The sequence below is a fragment of the Leuresthes tenuis genome, unplaced genomic scaffold (assembly GCF_036924035.1).
Source record: "Leuresthes tenuis unplaced genomic scaffold, fLeuTen1.0.hap1 SCAF_19, whole genome shotgun sequence".
In the NCBI taxonomy this organism is placed as follows: domain Eukaryota; kingdom Metazoa; phylum Chordata; class Actinopteri; order Atheriniformes; family Atherinopsidae; genus Leuresthes; species Leuresthes tenuis.
The window spans coordinates 26,958,557-26,980,589 of NW_027325373.1; the positions used below are offsets into that span (position 1 = coordinate 26,958,557).

At 43.2% G+C, this 22,033-nt stretch overlaps 1 protein-coding gene across 1 annotated transcript; it reads left to right on the top strand.

Moving 5' to 3' along the window:
- The first annotated feature begins 1,505 nt into the window (after nucleotides 1-1,505).
- reep5 (receptor accessory protein 5) lies at nucleotides 1,506-21,821 on the top strand. Its single transcript, XM_072372018.1, has 5 exons — nucleotides 1,506-1,694; nucleotides 1,861-1,954; nucleotides 8,403-8,541; nucleotides 18,983-19,151; nucleotides 21,527-21,821. Exons 1-5 carry the CDS (start codon nucleotides 1,577-1,579, stop codon nucleotides 21,574-21,576), a joined length of 570 nt encoding a protein of 189 aa, XP_072228119.1. The 5' UTR covers nucleotides 1,506-1,576; the 3' UTR covers nucleotides 21,577-21,821.
- The last annotated feature ends 212 nt before the right edge of the window (nucleotides 21,822-22,033 follow it).

Sequence of the window (22,033 nt, forward strand, 5' to 3'; positions counted from 1 at the left end):
GGTTCTTCAGGGTGGGCTGCATTAGTGTTGATGTGGCATCACTTTTGCCATGATTTTCATGTAAGCAAATTGATATTTATCCCACATTGGTTCTATATCCATACGGTGTTCCTTGAAAAAATATTTGAGGTAATCGCTACTGGTCGATGGTCATTGTCCTCCTGAGGACATGTCTTTTTTTGGTAATTAGATTACAATAAATTTTCTCCAAGATTTGGCATTGAGTGTGAATCTATGGAGAGCTGAAATGGTTTATGCCAAGCTGGAGTGAGTTCCCCTTCAAAAGGAAAGCAGACAAGTTGTCTTGGGCTTGTGTGGTTCAATTTAGATTTGGACCAGTTTCACATTACAAAGGACATTTTCTAAAACTACAGCCCATTCTTTGATGTTTTTAGCATTAAAACGCATACAAAAGTTGTCCAACTCCTTTGCTCTTGCAGTTTTGACACTTTTTTTCACACACTGATGGACACATTGGAGGCAACATTAGGTTCAGTGTCTTGCCCAAGGATACCTTGATGTGGTCTGAGAAAGCCTGAAATCAAACCCCAACCTTCTGATTGGCAAACATCTGCATTTCCTCCCAAGCCACTGCCTTTTTAGTTGGCTTTCAGATCAAGTGGGTGGAAAGAGACAGTAGACAGAGGAGGAACGGTAACCCTAACCCAAAGAGGATGTATTGCACTTCTTTTAAAAACAGATGGTATGATCCTGAACATGTCCCTGCAGGGTAGGTAGAAGCTGTCCAATTGTTGGCTGTGAGTTTCCATCCATATTGTAAAAGAACAGAGTTCATGTGTTATCTTGTAATGCTGTGTGACGTCCTAAACATAACCGGTGCAAGCTACAAACACAACACCCAAGTGATTCCATGATGTCCTCTGGAGATTCTTGCCACACACTCTCTTACTGATGCATCTAAAGTCTCAAATGGTTTGTCAACTGATTTTTATTTTTATTCATTCATTTTTCACAGCAGCATCATCCTATTCAGGGTTGCTTGGGGTGTTGGAACCTGTCCCAGCTGCCAATGGAGAATAGGCAGGATACACCCTGGACTTGTCACCTGTCCATCACAGGGCCACACAAACTCAAATGAGACAAACAGCCATGCATGCTCACACACACCTCCACGATCAATACAGACTCACTCTTTAACCCAGCATGCAGGACGAAGCTGCAGAGAATCCATGCTGCCATACAAACACCACCCCAAAAGAAGCCAAAGTTCCTGGTGTGAGGTGACAGTGCTGACCACCCCACAACAGAGCAGCCCCATTTTTTGTCTTTTTGCTTACATGATTAAGTTCAGTTCGATTATTTCTCCTCAATAAATTCTACTGCAACAATAAAATTCATCCTCGAGGAGAATTAACTGCCACAAAGGTAAATTGAAGTATTAAGACTCGTGCCTTTATGTTGAAAATGTGATCGGATGCAGGTATTGCACTTCTTTTCCCCTTAAATTTGACGCTCAGAGGCGCGTCATCGTTTCGGCTACGTGAGTGAGCCGAGCTGCAGGGGTGTGGTAGACGTTTCGTAATTCATCCGCATCGTTGAGGAAGGAAGTGCGGCCATGGCGCTGGGGCTCAAGGAAAGATTTGAAAAGTTTCTCCACGAAAAGAATGTTGTCACAGATGTTCTGGCAAAAGTGGAGGCAAAAAGTGGGGTGAGCAGGACGTACATCGCTGCCGGTGAGTGTGTCATCGCGCACGGATGGAAAACCGAGCCAGCTTCAGCCAAGCCGGCGCATTTGCGTCGAGTAATGATCCAACAACAGATGGCTCTCAGTTTATTTAGGCTGTAGTTGTTCTGTGCTCGGTGTTTATCAGGAGCATGACAGTTTTGTGATGTGTTCAGGTGTCATAGGTGTCATCGCAGTTTACTTGGTGATTGGATACGGAGCCTCCCTGCTGTGTAACCTCATCGGCTTTCTTTATCCAGCCTACATATCGTAAGTGTATTGTACTGTAAGGGAGAGGGTGTGTGTGAAGAGGGTTACATGATGATGATCACCATATAGCATCAAGTTGGTATATAGAGTAGTTGGTTCTTACAAAGCCAATTCCTCTATGTTCACAAAAGAAACAAGCAGAAATACCCTGAATGAATACGTAATAAGCTGAATTTCCCTGCAGGTCAAAAACAAAAATGTAAGCCCACTGATTCCCCTTTTTTTTAAACCTCTGAAGTGTGTTTTTATTTGTCTATATTATCCCCCTGCAGCCTGAGGCAGTGACTGCAGTTCCCAGCCAATAACAGCACACAGGATGTAGGCCTAGAAAGATGACATCATCAGCTATGTTTGCATGTTCATCACTCCTCTGATATCAGATCAGTTTTCAGCTTATTGCGAAGATGATCCTCCATGTAAACAGGATTTTCTGATCTTTTTAACCTAAATAAGATCAAATTCAGAGTATGCAATAATTAAGTCAAACTGTCTGGAATATTCTAATCATTTTCTTTCAGCAGATTCATTTAGTAGACAGAAATACTCAGATATGACACAAAACAATCTTATTAAACATTCTGGCTTTGTAAAACATGCCTGCAAAAATTTGTGTAATTTTCTTTTGATAAAAATTCTTGAATTATGAATATAGAAAAAATACTATTAAAAATATATGTTCATTTGGTACTTAGTTTCAGCTCCTCTGTTTTTTCTGCCAGTTTGAGTTCTCTGAATCAGTCAATCACAGGGCCACATATAGGAATTATTCATGAAGTGTCACACAACATAATATGAATATGAATAATATGAATAGGATTTTACAGCATTCTTATTCATTTAACAACATCCATCTATCCATCATCCATCCATCCATCCATCCATCCATCATCCATCCATCCATCATCTATCCCTCCATCCATCATCCATCCATCCATCCATCCATCATCCATCTATCCATCCATCTATCCATCATCCATCCATCCATCCATCCATCCATCATCCATCCATCCATCATCTATCCCTCCATCCATCATCCATCCATCCATCCATCCATCATCCATCTATCCATCCATCTATCCATCATCTATCCATCCATCCATCCATCATCCATCATCCATCCATCCATCATCCATCTATCCATCCATCTATCCATCATCTATCCATCCATCCATCCATCATCCATCTATCCATCCATCTATCCATCATCTATCCATCCATCCATCCATCATCCATCATCCATCCATCCATCCATCCATCCATCCATCCATCCATCATCCATCCATCCATCGGTGTTGTTTTCACTGACAGTTTAGCTTTATTTGTATTGTGCTTTTCAGAATGAAGTACATGAAGTCCTTAACAGGGCAAAAGCTAAACTGAGACACACAACCATAGAGATAAGAGATAAGGGGCGGCTGTAGCTCAGGAGGAAGAGCAGTCGCCCACCAATCGGAAGGTCGGTGGTTCGACTCTGGCTTCCCCAGGATACATGTCGAAGACACTGAACCCCACGTTACCCCCAGTGTATCATTGGGGAATGAATGTGTGTGAATGATTAGAAAAAAAAAGCACGTAGTTAAGTAGGTCGTGGTAAAGTCAGGAGTGATTTTTAAAGGGTTACTAAAATCTATTGATCAAAAGTGCAGAAAAGAGAAAAAGAGACGTCTCCAAATTGGGACTGTGACTGCTTGTCGAAGGCACTCTTTTAATACCTGATAATACCTAAAAAACATTACATGATTTGTTGAAGTTAATTCATTTTTTTCTTCTCAGACAGAGAAGAAAGTATGGACCAAAAAAATCCCAGTTGGTACTTAGTTTCAGCTCCTCTGTCTTTTCTGCCAGCTTGAGTTCTCTGATGACTTCACAGCTGAAAAACAACGTTCCTCATCAGTCAGGTTCCAACTTTCTTGCACAGCAGTAACAGGTCAGCTGCAGGATGGAGCATGTTTACAGTTCCACCATAAATCTGAACTGTTTGCTGGCCTTGTCATTGAGTTGATGTCTTTCCTGAAGAAAAGGGTGGACACTCTTTGGTTACCCTCCTGGAAAATGAGCTTTGCATCAGCAAACCTCCTTTTTATTGAAGGAAGGTGTCCACCTGAACACCTCCTGCAGAGGTGATGCTGCCATCTCCCCTGGTCCTTTACATCAGCCCATATCATCAGAGATGGAAGGAGAACAGAGTCCACCTGAACACCTCCCCTGGTCCTTTACATCAGCCCATATCATCAGAGATGGAAGGAGAACAGAGTCCACCTGAACACCTCCTGCAGAGGTGATGCTGCCATCTCCTCTGGTCCTTTACATCAGCCCATATCATCAGAGATGGAAGGAGAACAGAGTCCACCTGAACACCTCCTCTGGTCCTTTACATCAGCCCATATCATCAGAGATGGAAGGAGAACAGAGTCCACCTGAACACCTCCTGCAGAGGTGATGCTGCCATCTCCTCTGGTCCTTTACATCAGCCCATATCATCAGAGATGGAAGGAGAACAGAGTCCACCTGAACACCTCCTCTGGTCCTTTACATCAGCCCATATCATCAGTGATGGAAGGAGAACAGAGTCCACCTGAACACCTCCTGCAGAGGTGATGCTGCCATCTCCCCTGGTCCTTTACATCAGCCCATATCATCAGAGATGGAAGGAGAACAGAGTCCTCCTGAACACCTCCTCTGGTCCTTTACATCAGCCCATATCATCAGAGATGGAAGGAGAACAGAGTCCACCTGAACACCTCCTGCAGAGGTGATGCTGCCATCTCCTCTGGTCCTTTACATCAGCCCATATCATCAGAGATGGAAGGAGAACAGAGTCCACCTGAACACCTCCTGCAGAGGTGATGCTGCCATCTCCTCTGGTCCTTTACATCAGCCCATATCATCAGTGATGGAAGGAGAACAGAGTCCACCTGAACACCTCCTGCAGAGGTGATGCTGCCATCTCCTCTGGTCCTTTACATCAGCCCATATCATCAGTGATGGAAGGAGAACAGAGTCCACCTGAACACCTCCTGCAGAGGTGATGCTGCCATCTCCTCTGGTCCTTTACATCAGCCCATATCATCAGTGATGGAAGGAGAACAGAGTCCACCTGAACACCTCCTCTGGTCCTTTCCATCAGCCCATATCATCAGAGATGGAAGGAGAACAGAGTCCACCTGAACACCTCCTGCAGAGGTGATGCTGCCATCTCCTCTGGTCCTTTACATCAGCCCATATCATCAGAGATGGAAGGAGAACAGAGTCCTCCTGAACATCTCCTCTGGTCCTTTACATCAGCCCATATCATCAGAGATGGAAGGAGAACAGAGTCCACCTGAACACCTCCTCTGGTCCTTTCCATCAGCCCATATCATCAGAGATGGAAGGAGAACAGAGTCCACCTGAACACCTCCTGCAGAGGTGATGCTGCCATCTCCTCTGGTCCTTTACATCAGCCCATATCATCAGAGATGGAAGGAGAACAGAGTCCTCCTGAACATCTCCTCTGGTCCTTTACATCAGCCCATATCATCAGTGATGGAAGGAGAACAGAGTCCACCTGAACACCTCCTCTGGTCCTTTCCATCAGCCCATATCATCAGAGATGGAAGGAGAACAGAGTCCACCTGAACACCTCCTCTGGTCCTTTACATCAGCCCATATCATCAGAGATGGAAGGGGAACAGAGTCCACCTGAACATCTCCTCTGGTCCTTTACATCAGCCCATATCATCAGTGATGGAAGGAGAACAGAGTCCACCTGAACACCTCCTGCAGAGGTGATGCTGCCATCTCCTCTGGTCCTTTACATCAGCCCATATCATCAGAGATGGAAGGAGAACAGAGTCCACCTGAACACCTCCTCTGGTCCTTTACATCAGCCCATATCATCAGTGATGGAAGGAGAACAGAGTCCTCCTGAACACCTCCTCTGGTCCTTTACATCAGCCCATATCATCAGTGATGGAAGGAGAACAGAGTCCACCTGAACACCTCCTCTGGTCCTTTACATCAGCCCATATCATCAGAGATGGAAGGAGAACAGAGTCCACCTGAACACCTCCTGCAGAGGTGATGCTGCCATCTCCTCTGGTCCTTTACATCAGCCCATATCATCAGTGATGGAAGGAGAACAGAGTCCACCTGAACACCTCCTGCAGAGGTGATGCTGCCATCTCCTCTGGTCCTTTACATCAGCCCATATCATCAGTGATGGAAGGAGAACAGAGTCCACCTGAACACCTCCTCTGGTCCTTTCCATCAGCCCATATCATCAGAGATGGAAGGAGAACAGAGTCCACCTGAACACCTCCTCTGGTCCTTTACATCAGCCCATATCATCAGAGATGGAAGGGGAACAGAGTCCACCTGAACTCCTCCTGCAGAGGTGATGCTGCCATCTCCTCTGGTCCTTTACATCAGCCCATATCATCAGAGATGGAAGGAGAACAGAGTCCACCTGAACACCTCCTGCAGAGGTGATGCTGCCATCTCCTCTGGTCCTTTACATCAGCCCATATCATCAGAGATGGAAGGAGAACAGAGTCCTCCTGAACATCTCCTCTGGTCCTTTACATCAGCCCATATCATCAGAGATGGAAGGGGAACAGAGTCCACCTGAACTCCTCCTGCAGAGGTGATGCTGCCATCTCCTCTGGTCCTTTACATCAGCCCATATCATCAGAGATGGAAGGAGAACAGAGTCCACCTGAACACCTCCTCTGGTCCTTTACATCAGCCCATATCATCAGAGATGGAAGGAGAACAGAGTCCACCTGAACACCTCCTGCAGAGGTGATGCTGCCATCTCCTCTGGTCCTTTACATCAGCCCATATCATCAGAGATGGAAGGAGAACAGAGTCCACCTGAACACCTCCTGCAGAGGTGATGCTGCCATCTCCTCTGGTCCTTTACATCAGCCCATATCATCAGTGATGGAAGGAGAACAGAGTCCACCTGAACACCTCCTCTGGTCCTTTACATCAGCCCATATCATCAGTGATGGAAGGAGAACAGAGTCCACCTGAACACCTCCTGCAGAGGTGATGCTGCCATCTCCTCTGGTCCTTTACATCAGCCCATATCATCAGAGATGGAAGGAGAACAGAGTCCACCTGAACACCTCCTCCAGAGGTGATGCTGCCATCTCCTCTGGTCCTTTACATCAGCCCATATCATCAGAGATGGAAGGAGAACAGAGTCCACCTGAACACCTCCCGCAGAGGTGATGCTGCCATCTCCCCTGGTCCTTTACATCAGCCCATATCATCAGTGATGGTGGAAACATGCTGGTTTTCTTCAGCCAGTCATCTTTCTGTTTCATTGGACCAAACTAAAGTTCCAGCATAGTTTCCTTGGTGATTCATCTCTGAGTCCCACTTCCATCCACAGTCCATGACTACTTCTCTTTAACCCGCTGGAACCTGGCCCAAAGGGACCACAGTATTTTGTATTTACCCCGCATAAAGTGACTCAAACTTTAAATAAAATGTGTTGTGTTTTGAGCAAACGTTATATATTATTATATTTTATTTTGCATCACTTATGCATCAGACAGTTCTGTATTTTATCACAAGATAGAATATTCCATTCATATTACAAAATCAGACTGATGAGCAGCATTCTGTTTTCAGGACACATTGACCAGCACCAAAGAATGAAATGACACGGAGCAACAACCCGTGTTAACGTTGTGATAAAAAAAATGTCTTAGTCAAATGTCAGAATGAAACCATAGCTACTAACATACTATTTAAAATGTTCTAAATAGCTCTAAGATGGGGTGCTTTCACATCAGATCTCTTTGGTCTGCTTTAACAGACCAGAGTTAGTTTCCTAGGATAGCCCGCTTTGTTTGAACTCTGTTGTGCCTGAAAAGGTCAGTCTCGGTTCGCTTGGAAGTGAACCCTGGTGTGGTTCACTTACAGTGGGAAATGCAAACGGACTAGCCAGAGAACTAAAGAGAGGAAGTAGGATAGCTTGCTGCCTCGCTTGCTGCTCAAAGTGGGCAGCTTCTTGTGAAAAAGCAATTGGGTTTGAACCCCAAAGTAAAAATAGAAACCCAAAGACTGCATAAATTTGGTGTTGCTCCATTGTTTGTTTTTGTGGAACAAGCCAGCTGAAGGGAATGGATTTCTGTTTTCGGTCCTGGCCAATCGATGAGCTGGGTTTTCTTCTTCCTCGTCAGTGCAACTGCGTGACGTTGTCCAGGCAACTTGGTCCACTTTCTAAAGTGCAGTGTGAAAGTGAACCAAACAAAGGTGTGAAAATTTTTGGCATTCCCCGCCCAATCGAAGGCTATCCTGGTGTGAAAGCACTCTTAGAAAAGAGAAGACTTGAAGGGAGACCATGTATGTGGAATTCGATTTTTTTAAAAGATGGGCATTGTTGACCGGATAACATTTAGACCTATTGTTAATTAATTTTGTTAATTAATGTTTTGTTCCCCTCTCTTCTCAGGATTAAGGCCATTGAAAGCGCCACCAAAGATGATGATACAAAATGGCTGACCTACTGGGTGGTATATGGACTTTTCAGTGTGGCAGAGTTTTTTGCTGACATTTTCCTCTCCTGGTTCCCCTTCTACTATATTGGAAAGGTAATTTTGCTGGAAATGTGTATAAAGACTGCCTCCAATGAAAATCTGTGTGTTAGCATTTTTTACATGTTTATCTGGTGATTTTTGTATCCTTGATGTACGTGAAACAGTAGCCTTTTCCATCTTGAAACTCCGGTGTACCAGTGACAAGTCTCCAGCCCACAGATTCATAATGTCAGACTTTCTAAAGGTTACAAAAACAAAGGAACCAGTTCCCTCAGCTTACAGGGTGGGCTAGCCTTTCAGGGATGGCAATCGGGAGCAATTTGTTAACTTTTTCTAAAGTGGCAGAAGGCGGAGGGAAGTGATTTGCATAATCACAGTTCTGTCGCGTGTAGTCTGCCTCATGTCGTCAGGACTAACACACTTGATTGGTATGTGATGTTGTTTGCAGAATTTTCTCTGGTGATAACTAGGGCCGGGTCTCGATTTAAAAAAAAAAAATAAATAAAAAAAAAAAAAGAGAATCTTATTAATTAGAGGTAGATTAGAATAATGACTGAATACTTAAGCTTAAGCAACAAAACATTATTTATTTTTATGCCATTTAATGGACAGGACAGATAAAAAGAGACAGAAAGCAGAGAGGGGGGAATGACACGCAGTAAAAGGCCGTCCGATGCTGGATTCGAACCAAGTCATGAACGTTAGTTGGTGCTCCAGTATAATCGGTATGCCTGAAACTCATGCAGTGATAAACGTTCTGCGGTGCAAAAATAAGTGTGATTAAAATGCGTTCATTTTTTAACGCGTTCATTTTGCGTAATTAATTTGTCTTAACGTGTAAAGTTCCAGCCCTAGTGATAATTAAACTAAGTAAATCAAGGAGTATAAAGGGATTTCATCTTCCTAATTTGTAGGGGTGGTTGTGCGTGTGTGTGTGTGTGTGTGCGTGTGCGTGTGCGTGTGCGTGTGCGTGTGTGTGTGTGTGTGTGTGTGTGTGAGCATGTACTAATTATAATGGCTCTTTCCAAAGTTAAGCACTGTTTGTGGTGGTTACTTTACACGAATGAATCACCGTTACTATAAAGTTACTCACCAAGAAGCCACCCATCACACACAGTGCCAGCTTGTAGTCTTTTCCCAACAATGCTGTTACTGAATGTATGAACCGTGCGTTGAACCAGGCCACCTCACCACAATGTTGGTTAACTGAATTTACGCATCACATACGATCTGTACATTGATGGAATGAAAATGTTTCCTATTGACATATACAAATTCATCATGTGATGGGCTTTCATAGCACTGTGTGTGCAGTCGATAGCTCCGATTACATTAGGAAAACCAGCTCTCGCTTCAGATTGCGCTTTAATGTTGACTTGTTCAACTGCATTGTGGGAATTTGATATACCTGCTGAGATGCAGATAATTCTGTTCCACTCGGCTGGCGTGGCTCAGCTCAGGGTCGACTGGTACAGTCCCAATCGGTTGGCCAGCTCCCTCTGGAATGCCCCGGTTGCTTAAAACCCAGTGTGCACATCACCTGTGGCACAAAGCAGTGCATGGCTCCTTGTTGTTGCGCTCAAACACCGGCCACAGCTCTGTGCACAGTTCCAGGAGGATTGCCCTCAAAATGACTGATGAGCCAGTTGTCATCATGTGCCAGAAAATCCTCTCAGTCTCTTAACACACATTGCACCATTTACAATGTCTTCCAATATCGCTAAAGCAGCCATTGTTTTTAATAGTATGCATTGCACCACATTTTGAACATGCTTTTATATCCACTTATGTGATGGCAGACACATGGGTGTGTTAATTGTTCATCAGTGTTAATTGTTCATGTGTCTCAGATGTGCACATCACTCAGTCTGAGGACAAATTGTGTTCACATTTACTTATTATAACAGTTTGCCAACATCACCTCTAAGTGTCGCCAAAGAAACAACAGCTGTAGATAAGTGCGTACGCCAGCCCTGAAGTTGGGTTGAGGCACCACACATTTCCACGGTCATTTCGCTCTCGATACATCTGATCATTGACGTGAAAAAGTGCGTACGCCACTTTTTTGTGTATACGCACCTTTTGTACATGAGGCCCCTGGAGAGGGTGCCATCATGACTGTGAGCTGGCAGGATATTATTTGTGATAAACGGTGTCCTTGATCTGAATTAAATTCAGTTCAATTCAGTTATTTTTTGCTTTTTTTTAATGGTGCTAAATCACAAGTGCCATCTCAAGGCATTTCAAAGATACAGCCCAATTCAAGTAAATTACTATCCAAGTCATTACTGCTGCTGGACACAGCTGGTACTTCTGTTTAGGAATGCTGTCAAGCTGAAGGAGACCTCTCAGGCTTGGTTATTCCAGGGGTCACCTGAAGTAGCTGACATGTACCAAATGACCAATAGGGACACATTGTAGGCTGGTTGTGAAAACTTAAACTGGGCTTGGGAGTAGTTCAGTTAGGCCATGGAGAATTACTTTCAACTGATCTCAAGGAAGTTGTGGCAAGCTTTTCGAAGGTTCAGGAAGGAAAAGCAGGGCTTGTCCCAGATTTCATTTGGTCTTGGGGAGAACTGCTGACCCGAACTGGGGATATAGTCAAGTGGTGAAGATCACTGCAGTCGGGCCACTTGGTCTTTCACTAAGGAGGCAGAGCCTGAGGAGTTGGGGGAGGAAGTGTCCATCACCTTGGCAGAGGTGACCTAGGCAGTTGAAAAGCTTTCCTATGGCAGTGCGCCAGGGGTGGATGAGATTGACTCTGAAATGGTGAAAGCACTGGATGTTGTGGGGCTGTTTTAGCTGGCTCTTGTCTTCTGTTTCACATGGAGGTCTGTGACAAATGGAATATCTATGAAGTGTCAGACCAGGATGAAGGTCACTATATTTAAACAAGAGTATAGGAGAATATTCACAATCATGTTACTTGGCCTTCTTGGGAAAGTGTATCATAGGGTGTTTGAAAGGAGGCTCTGACCAATTGAAAAACCACTGATTCAGAGGGCGCAATGTTGTATTTGTCCAGGACATAAAATTGTGGACCACATCTTTGCCCTCTCAGAGCTGCTAAGGGGGTATAAGATGTTGTTCTGTTGGCCTCTTAAAACCATGACCTTAAGCATGCGCTGGTGTAGTTTGCAGTCAAGCATGAGGTGGCTGAGATAAGAGGATGCGATTCTCAGTTGGAAAAGGGAAAATTACTTCCTCAGGTTTGGGAGTGGGTCTTTGCCTCAAGTGGAGGAGTTTAAGTCTCTCATTTAGTGTGGCAAGTGATGGCAAGATGGAGCAGGAGATGGGAAGACTGACTGGGGCATCATCAGCAGTAATGAGGGCGCTGCTCCAGTTTTATGTGGTGAAGAGGGAGCTGTGTCGAAAGACAAAGCTTTCAATTTACTGGTCCACCTAGGTCTACACTGAATAAACTGTTGTCCATTATGGACACTGAATAAGCTGTTGTCCATTATGGATAATAATCAGCACCCTCTCCATCACACCGTGGTCAAACAGCGGAGCACCTTCTCACACAGGCTGTTTCAGCTCCGCTGTCAAAGGGACAGATACAGGAAATCATTCCTACCACATGCCATCACACTGTACAATAAAATCTGAAATCAGCAGTCATTATTTCTCTGCGCTTTTGTTACGACCAGCTCAAAGTCACAACACATAAAGGAAAACCATACTGAGTATGATGCAAAAGAATAAAAAGAAAAATCATTTATTTGCAACTAAAAAGAAAGGCAACACAAACAAAGGATGGGATCTTGTGCCAGGGAGTTGAGAGGGCGGAGGAAAGATCCACTTATATAAGCTGCACCCTCAGCTTCATGCAGGTGCCCTCAATCATCACCTTAAACATAGAGAGATGGCAGACACATACAAAGGGATGACAACAAAGATATACAGTGACATGTAACACCCCCTCCCTTATGATGACATCGACATGCTTGGTGACACGTGAGAGGGCATCGGCCACAACATTATCACACCCCTTCTTGTGCCGAATCTCGATATTAAAGTTCTGGGCCATTAGAGACCACCGCATGAGCTGTTGGTTATTGTTATACTTGCGGTTTAGGAAGAATAGAGGGTTGTGATCGGTGAAAACCAATACCAGCTGTGGTGTTGAGCCAACATAGGCTTCAAAATGTTTGAGGGCCCATAGTATGGCTAAAGCCTCTTTTTCAATGGTGCTATACCTACTTTGGGCTGCAGAAAACTTCTTGGAAAAATAACAAACGGGATGATTGATACCGAAGAATCCTCCTGCAGCAGCCCAGCACCAGCACCAGTCCCACTTGCATCAACCTTAAACGGCAGTGCAAAGTTAGGAGCCAACAACACTAGAGAAGAGTTCAGAAGAACTTTCACAGATTGAAAAGCCAGCTCACACTTGGTGTCCCACAACAAATCCTTGGTGGGGCTAAGGAGGTCAGTCAAAGGAGACACAATGGCAGCAAAGTTACGGCAGAACCCTATATAGTAACCAGCTAGCCCAAGAAAGTGATGCAGTTCCTGCTTAGTGGTGGGAGCAGGGAACTCAGCGATGGCTGCTATTTTGGCATCCACTGGCCTCACTTGACCCTGACCAACCTTTTCTGACCAAAGATAAGTGATGGTGGCCTTGGCAAACTCACATTTTCCCAGATTCAGTGTGAGGGAAGCATCTCGCAAACACGGAAACACAACAGACAAAGTGTTCACATGGGACTGCCAATACGCAGAATAGACTACCACGTCATCAAGGTAGGCCTCACAATTTGCCACACCAGACAGCACCATTAAGGCGCTGAAAAGTGGCAGGGGCATTGCGCATACCAAATGCCATGACTGTGTACTGCATACAAATGTCTGGTGTCACAAATGCAGAGATCTCTGATGCACGTGGTGTTAAAGGTACCTGCCAATAGCCCTTTAGCAGGTCCAGCTTGGTGATGTAGCGAGCAGCTCCAACTCTATCTATGCAATCCTCCGCATGAGGAAGAGGAAAAGAATCTGGTTTAGTTACAGCATTTGGTCTCCTAAAATCAGTACAAAAGCATGGTGTTCCATCAGCTTTTGGTACTCGTAAACATGGAGAGCTCCAGGCACTAGAGCTGGAAACAGCCAGGCCATGCTGGTGCAAATACTCAACCTCCTTTTGCATTTGAGCTCGTTTTGTGGGATTCACACGATATGCATGCTGCTTAATGGGAGGACAGTCACCAACATCAATGTCATGATGTAACACAGTGGTTCGGGTTGGTACATCTGAGAACAGTGTAGGATGACTTTCAGTTAAATTCTTATCATGTCTTATCTGTCCCTGAAAGATGACACAGGTAATTCTCCAAATCACCCAACACTTGCGAATTCGGCAGCTGAGCACACAGAACAGGAGCATCCTGCATCACTAGCTCATCATCCTGAGGAGAATAGCATGGCAGCACTGCTGTTAAAGCTACAGGCAACACCTTAGGTGGAGGAGAGAGAACCGTTTCACTGAACCTGACAACATAGGGCTTAAGCATGTTCACATGACATACACAAGTCGTTCGTCTCCTATCAGGAGTACGAATAGCATAATTGGTTTCACTTAATTTCTTTTCAATCACATATGGCCCAGTAAACTTAACTTGAAGCACTGAACCAGGACTTGGAAGAAAAACCAACACAGAGTCTCCAGGTTTAAGCTGCATTCAGTAGCATTCTAATCAAAGTGAGCCTTCATTTTAGATTGGGAGCCAGACAGTGCTTCTTTTGCTACCTCACAGGCATGATGAAGACGCTCTCTGAAAGCACTGACATAGTCCAGCACATTCTGAGAAGGAGAAGCAACCCCAGTCATCTGCTCACACAACAACTTCTGCGGTCCACGAACTGTGTGGCCAAATACCAGTTCTGCAGGACTGAAACCCAATGACTCCTGAACAGTCTCTCGAACAGCAAAAAGAAGGAATGGTATACCCTCGTCCCATTCCTTACCTGTTTCAAGACAATAAGCATGCAACATAGTCTCAAGGGCTTGGTGGAAGCGCTCTAGTGCCCCCTGGCTCTCTGGATGGTAGGCACTAGAGACATGATGTTTCACAGCCAACTCTTCTAGCACCTGAGCAAACACTTTTGACATAAAATTGGTACCCTGGCCTGTTTGAATAACCTTTGGCAACCCAAAACTGGTACAGAATTTCAGAAATTCTTTCACTACCGCCTTGGCTTTGAGGGAACGCAGTGGAATTGCCTCCGGGTATCGAGTTGCAGCACACATTAAAGTCAGGAGAAACTGGTGACCAGATTTTGATTTGGGTTACGGGCCAACACAATCAATGATTAGTCTCTCAATTGGCTCACCCATCACAGGGATAGGATGAAGTGGAGCCGGTGGGATCACTTGGTTTGGTTTCCCAACCAACTGACATATGTGACATGAGTGGCAGTGTCTTGAAACATCTCTTTTCAAACCAGGCCAGAAGAAATGCTTCAATGTACGACAGTAAGTTTTAGCTATCCCTAGATGTCCAGACAAAACATTATCATGAGCTAAGCTCAATATCTGTGCACGGTAACCAGCAGAGACAACAATCTGATATGCAGTATTACACCCACTGTCATCAGCTGAAGGAGCCCACTTACGCATGAGAATCCCATCTTCCCAATAGTAAGCCAGTTGAGAGGCACCAATCTTATCTTTAGGTAATGCTGCTGCTACACACTTAGCCAAGGAATATCGGCCTTCTAAGCCTCTATCAGCTGCTCCCTGCCAACCTTTACCTGAGTCTCAGACTCATCAGTCAAGGTGATAGGTGATACAATGTAACCTCAAAAGGTTCACCTACAATGGAATCAATAGATTGTTTAGCTATAGTTAACTCAAAAGTGGCAGAGGGACCAGCAGACACAGTCTCGACAGTTTCTTCATGTGGGGCACTAAACACTTCTGAAAGGTCTAGCGCATCATCAACCTTTCTTGGCTGAGCGCGAGTTACAACACAACCAGGAAATACTTTTGGCATCTGAGATAACTGATCACCTTGGTTAACAGACCTAGAGCCAACTGGGTTGTTCACAGCAATGGGGGTAGGGAACACCTCCCCACCAGCCAAATTATTACCCAGAATCATGTCCACTCCTTCTACAGGAAGTTCAGGGCGAATAGCCACTGTCACAGGGCCTGTAACCAAGCCAGACTGTAAATACACAACATGCAATGGGGCTTCAAACCAAGTCAGTCCACACCCCCGCACTAAAGCATTTTCACCGGTAGAGGTTTCTTCAGAGATTGGCAATATAACTCAGAGGTGGCCACTAACCCCTCCATACGTAAAGGTGCAAAAAGGTCAGGCTCAGTGCTGTCCTCACTGGACTCACTCAAACCTTTCCCCAACCCAAGTCTGTCCTCAGTGAGCTGACTGAGACCATCTTGTCCCCCAGGCAGATGTGACACTGAAGCGAGCAATGCCACTGGCTTTGGAGCTTTCTGCTTCTTACTGAGAGCATGACAGTCAGCTATTACATGACCAGGCTTTTTACAAAAAAAACTACTCAGAATTTCCAGAGCCAGAACTAGCAGGCTTTGTAGCAGAAACTGAAGAACCAGGACTGTTACTGCCAGCTTTAAAGCGAAAAGGACGAGGAGAAGCATGGTTCCTAGCTTCACAAGGTTTATCATTAAAAATTCGTCAGCAAACACAGCAGCATCCCCAACTTTGGTGACACGCTGCTCACTCAGATAGGTGGCGACTGCTTCAGGAACACAGTTTTTGAATTCTTCCAAAAGTACCAATTCACAAAGTTGCTCTTTGGTTTCAGCTTTTTGCGATGTGCACCACCTATTAAACAGAATTTCCTTCTCCCTAGCAAATTCTACAAAGGTCTGCTTGTCAACCTTACGACTACCTCTAAATCGCTGTCTATAGGCCTCTGGGACCAGCTCATAAGCACGCAAGATGTAAATGTAAATGTAATTTATTTATACAGCCCTTTACAACAATCCATTTCGGTACCAAAGTGCTTTACATCAGATAATAAATAAAGAAAAGAATAAGTACAAAACAATAAAATAACAGTAAACGCAATAAAATAAAATAACAGTAAACGCAATAAAATAAAATAACAGTAAACGCAATAAAATAATGTAAAAGAGTCACCATACTACTGGGTATTAAAAGCCATCTGAAATAAATATGTTTTTAGCCTAGATTTAAAGAGCCCCAGGTCATCTCGGGGGGGAGCTTATTATTATTAGATGGCTGCTTTAACAATTTCGTAGTCAGCGCTTTGGGTGAGTGTTAATGAAGAGTAGAGTAGCACAGGTGCTTTACCAAGACACACTGCAGCAACAAGGTCTATACATCTTTAGGCCAGTCAAATGTGGTGGCTACCCGCTCTTTCTCAGAGAAATAAGGGACTGAACTATTGTTCCTCCCAACATCAAACCGAGGGGAAGCAGTACTCTGAGTCTGCGTCTCAAATGACCTCATCTCCAACTCTTTCATTTTCTCCTCATGTACCAGCCGCAACCTCTCCATTTCCAACTTCCTCCCCTCTTCTCTATCCTCTGTCTCATTTTGAACTGCAACTCCAACTCTTGCAAACGAACAGATTGAGCATCCTGAGTCTGCAACTGCACAGCCTCTGTCTTACCAGCAGACACCTTAACAGGATGACTTAAGTCTGAATCTTCAGACTCACTCAATAGCACCCCCTGCTGACCAAGAGTAGTGACTATTCTGGCTCTCAGCTCATCCTTCTTAAGAGAAATTTATGCAGTTTCAATGCAGTAGTGCTGTGCAATGGACATGAGCTGTGCCTTACTGTAATTAAAAAGCTGCTCTGCTGTAGGAGCTTCAATAAACCTCTCTAGGTCAAACTCCACAATAACTTTATGCAAAGATAAAGAGATGCCACTGAGAGGCCCTACCTGGTGCAACACAGCAACACTACCACACAGCAAGTGCTACCAATACCAAGCACAGTAAATGACTACAACCCCCCCCAGCATAACACAATATCACACTTCCACAAAGAATCAAAGTGTTCTATAACAACAAACACAGTTAATGTCACCGTCAGACTACACAAAGCCAGAAGTAAGCAATCAGAACTTAGTCTACTGCTCTTCTCCACTGAGATGAAAGTGGATCACAAGTGTAATCCCTGCAAAAACCATGTGACCAACAAACAAAACCCACATATTCACATATGAGCATCAGGGTCACACATACTCCTATAAAACCACCACTACAGCCTAGCATTTGACAAAATCTACTGCGCAAAACAAAACAAAATTGCTCTAACTCCCCATACTCACCCAACAAGGTTGCCTGTGGAAAGCAAAGGCCAGCACATGCTATCAATAGCTTAGAGGTTGTCTTAACTAACCTATTCTAGAGTTTACCTGGTTCCCTCTCTATCTAAGACTGTTTACCTAACTTACTAGGACTCAACTAGTCTTTGTCGGCTTTCCTGGGCACGCCGGGGGCCACCCCAGGGTTACCGCTCAAAAACAGTAAAGTGGTGATGGTCAAACAAACACTCGCCGGCTGACTTAACCAGGCAAACTCTAAAAAAAAACCCCTACCTCATGTGGCAACACAAGCATGGACCTCCTAACAAACAAACCAAATGGAAAACGTGGGTCTAGGGAAACAAAGAACAAACTCACCTACTCCAAACTAAACTTTAGACGAGCCCCCATTATGTTACGACCAGCTCAAAGTCACAACACATAAAGGAAAACCATACTGAGTATGATGCAAAAGAATAATATTTATTTACAACTAAAAAGAAGGGCAGCACAAACAAAGGATGGGATCTTGTGCCAGGGAGTTGAGAGAGAGAGGGCGGAGGAAAGATCCACTTGTTTAAGCTGCACCCTCAGCTTCATGCAGGTGACCTCAATCATCCCTCAAGGAACTGCACCTTTAACATAGAGAGATGGCAGACACATACAAAGGATGGCAACAAAAATATACAGTGACATGTAACAACTTTAGATATATATTTTTACATGTTAAACATTCTGCTCATTTGTACATGTGCTCAAAACTGCTATTGGTACACTTCAATTTCTTCACAACTGCACATTTTGTTGTACATATGTAATACGACAGTTTTACTATTTTAAAGGTGAATTTTATACTTTATTTATACTACTACTCAATAGTAGGTGCTTTTCTGTTTTTATTTATCAAGGTTAGTTTATTTTGTATTTATTTCATCGTCTCAGGTGTAAATGCTGCAAATGCAAAGAAATTTTCCAGTTTAGGATAAATAAAGTATTTATTTTCTATTCTAGGTTCCAAGGTTCAGTAAGCTGTGAATAAACGTTGACAGTTATTTAACAGTAATTTAACAGTTATTTAACAGTTATTTAACAGTTATTTAACAGTTATTTAACACTGCACAACTTCCAACAGAAGTCCAAGGTTGTGGACATTTAGTCATGCTACTTGCAGTTTTATTTATGTCTGTGTCATGTCCTGGTTAATATGAAAGCTTTTATCTTCATCACCAGTGTGCCTTTTTGGTGTGGTGCATGGCTCCGTCTCCTTCTAACGGATCAATCCAGATTTACCACCGCATCATACGACCTCTTTTCCTCAAGAATGAAGCCAAGATTGATGACGCTGTGAAGAACCTCAAGGACAAAGCATCAGAGGCTGCTGACAAATTCAAAGATGAGGGTATGTACTTTGCTTTTGTTGTCACTCTGTCTGTTTTTTGTTCACATTGCATTCATACATCAGTAAAGAAAATTGATGACATGGCGTATAGTGGTGCTAGCTTTACCTGGCAGAGTTTGCGCTGGAACTCATTTTTTCATCCACACAGATGGCTGCAGTTCTTCGCTTTGTATGATTCTCAGCTCAGTGAAAAGCTCAGAGTGTAACACTTATACAGTAGTGAAGTGGTGTTTTATCTTTGTTTCCTGGCCATTTGCTAAAAGCTTGATGGATTACTAGCACCTTGTTGTGGCAGTAATGCATTGCTACCAGGTGCAGGTTAGTTATTATTAAATAATTATTAAAAACAAAAAAAGTATTGCTGTCCTTTAAAACATTTTTCTTAATTTAATTTTTTAAATATTTTTTAAATTGTTGGTTTTGATCTGTGGATTCTATTTATTTTAGCAATAATTGTTGTCTCTATCAACCTGCTTGACTGAAGATACTTCACTGTTTCGTTGTTTCTCAAAACAGTGACAGTAAAGGACGAGACTGACATGAAAACAGTCTGCAGGACATAGTGTTAAGCCTTTCTGTCATTTTGTCATAGTTACAGCCTGGCATCCTACTGTGCTTTGTCTTCTTTAAAGTGTAATTAGAACTAGGGCTGCCACGATTATGTCGACTATTAAAATCGTTGACGACTAATTTAATAGTCGATGCGTCGTTTTTTTTCAAACTTTGTTTTTCTCTCAAAACTGCTGCGGCACCTTCCACTGCTGCGTCTGCCTTTCTGTCCTTGACACACATGCGCAGCAGTGGTAACCGGGGTCAGTCGTGATGTCACAGGAAGTTAAACCAGACGGGCTCTAGTTTCATGGCTTTCATGGCAAAAAAATCTTAAGTATTTATTTTTATGTGTTTGCTACACAGTTAAATAATTGTTTGTTGCAACAAGCTGCATATTTCATTAAAGGGTTGATTAACTATGATATTAATTGTCTTTTTTTTAGTTGGCATATACCTTAAACACTCCAAGCTGAAAACTAATGATGGTTATATAAGAGCAGCTGCATCCTGTATGTTTTATATTCAATATATGGACGATCCGATTAGTCGACTAATCGAAAAAAAGAATCGGTGATTAGTCGACTATTAAAATAATCGTTTGTGGCAGCCCTAATTAGAACTGTAGACATATAATTTATGTTTTACAAAACGATATATCTTTTAAAGCTTGAGTGCCTGTGTGAGAAAATGAGTGTATGTTCTTGTGTGTGTGTTGGGCTAACATTGTGAAGTAAATTAACACAGCTTTTTATTTTATTATTTTAAGTACAGACAGTATAACTCGCTGTCAATATCAACTCACATTTTTAACTCGCTATTATAAATATCACGGTATGTTCTTCCTAACGTTAATGATCATTTTTACATGATTTAATGCCACCTTACATTGTGTGGGCTCCGCTCAGTGGAGCTTACAGTAGACTGGCTGCCTTCAGTTCCGTTTCATTTGGAGAGCCTCATTCAAGTCTCCCAAGCTTCGAGCAGCATCTATCCTCCCAAAATGCAACAACGTTTTTCGACACTTAGCAGCTACTAGTCGTGTTCGCAGCTGTGTTGCTAAGTGTCTCAAAACCAAAACGAAAAACGTTGTTGCATTTTGGGAGGATAGATGCTGCTCGAAGCTTGGGAGACTTGAATGAGGCTGTTATTACATATCCCCATAAAAGCTTTACTGTTACAGCCCGTTACAGCCCTAATAAAAACCTATATAACCCATTCTGATTCACCGTCTGTAAGCAGTGTTTCTATGGAAACACGATACACAGCCTACATGTTATTTTACTGTTGCTGTAAATCTTCTTTGGTGGCTCAACAGGTTTTGAACATATTCCAATTAAAATGGAATTTTTTTTACAAAGGTTTTTTTTTTTTAAATTTTATTGGGAGCTAGTGGCTTTTATTTGAAAGGAGGCAGACAGGAAAGGGGGCAGAAGACCTGAAGTAAATAAAGGGCCCCTCAGGCCAGGACTCAAACCCAGGCCATCCAGTTGAAAAAGTACAGCCAGGGGCAAAAAGTTTTTTTGTTTTAGTTCGGAAGCGATGCTGTGGAATAAAGTCACCTGATGCAGACGCTCATCATGTTGATAATGCACAGAAGGATGGTGGCTGTTTTAACAATTCAGTTGCTGAATCAACTCCTCATTATTAGTTACCATGGTGATCTAGTCAGGTTAAAGTGATGATACTGTTGTGACACTGAAAGATTTTTCAGCTCAGCATGGCTCTATAAGACACTAATCTCACTTTGTAATATAGGAAGCTAATGTAGGCTACACCATCACACTGTAGATGATTAATATGACATGTTTTTAATGTTTTCACAGCCAAGAAAGCCACAGCAAATATCATCTTTGAGGAGAAGAAGAGCTCCTAAGAATGTGGCCACAGGGTCTACTCTGGATCTGATGCTAATGAAAATGCCTTGAATGTTTGTTTTTAGGAGATCTCTTTCAGTTTGGAACCTTGAGCTTCTTGCCAGCTGTATTGTATCTTACACATATGAGACCTACCAATTAAAGTCATTTCACAAGTCAGTTTACTTGGATTACTTTGTCATCTCGCGCTCAGATATGTATGTACCGTGTGCTTCATGAACCAAATAAAAACAAATGCACTGAAGTTTTTCTCCAATAATAATTCTTTCTGACCAGTTTGCACTCAGGAAACTGACAAATGTGTGTGAAAAAGACAAGACACAAAATGTACAGAAAGTGTGGTCAATGTCTGAATGTTTTTTCAACACTGTAGCAGCTGTGATGCATAAAACCGTGACAGAATGATACACATTACTTTATATATATACACACACACATATATTATACTAATACATA

Bases quoted from the DNA above. Each gene is read 5' to 3' on its own strand.
- reep5 (XM_072372018.1), top strand. From the start codon at position 1,577: ATGGCGCTGGGGCTCAAGGAAAGATTTGAAAAGTTTCTCCACGAAAAG. The intron at 1,955-8,402 runs GTAAGTGTATTG...CTCTCTTCTCAG, and splicing joins CTTTATCCAGCCTACATATC to GATTAAGGCCATTGAAAGCG. The intron at 19,152-21,526 runs GTATGTACTTTG...ATGTTTTCACAG, and splicing joins TGACAAATTCAAAGATGAGG to CCAAGAAAGCCACAGCAAAT.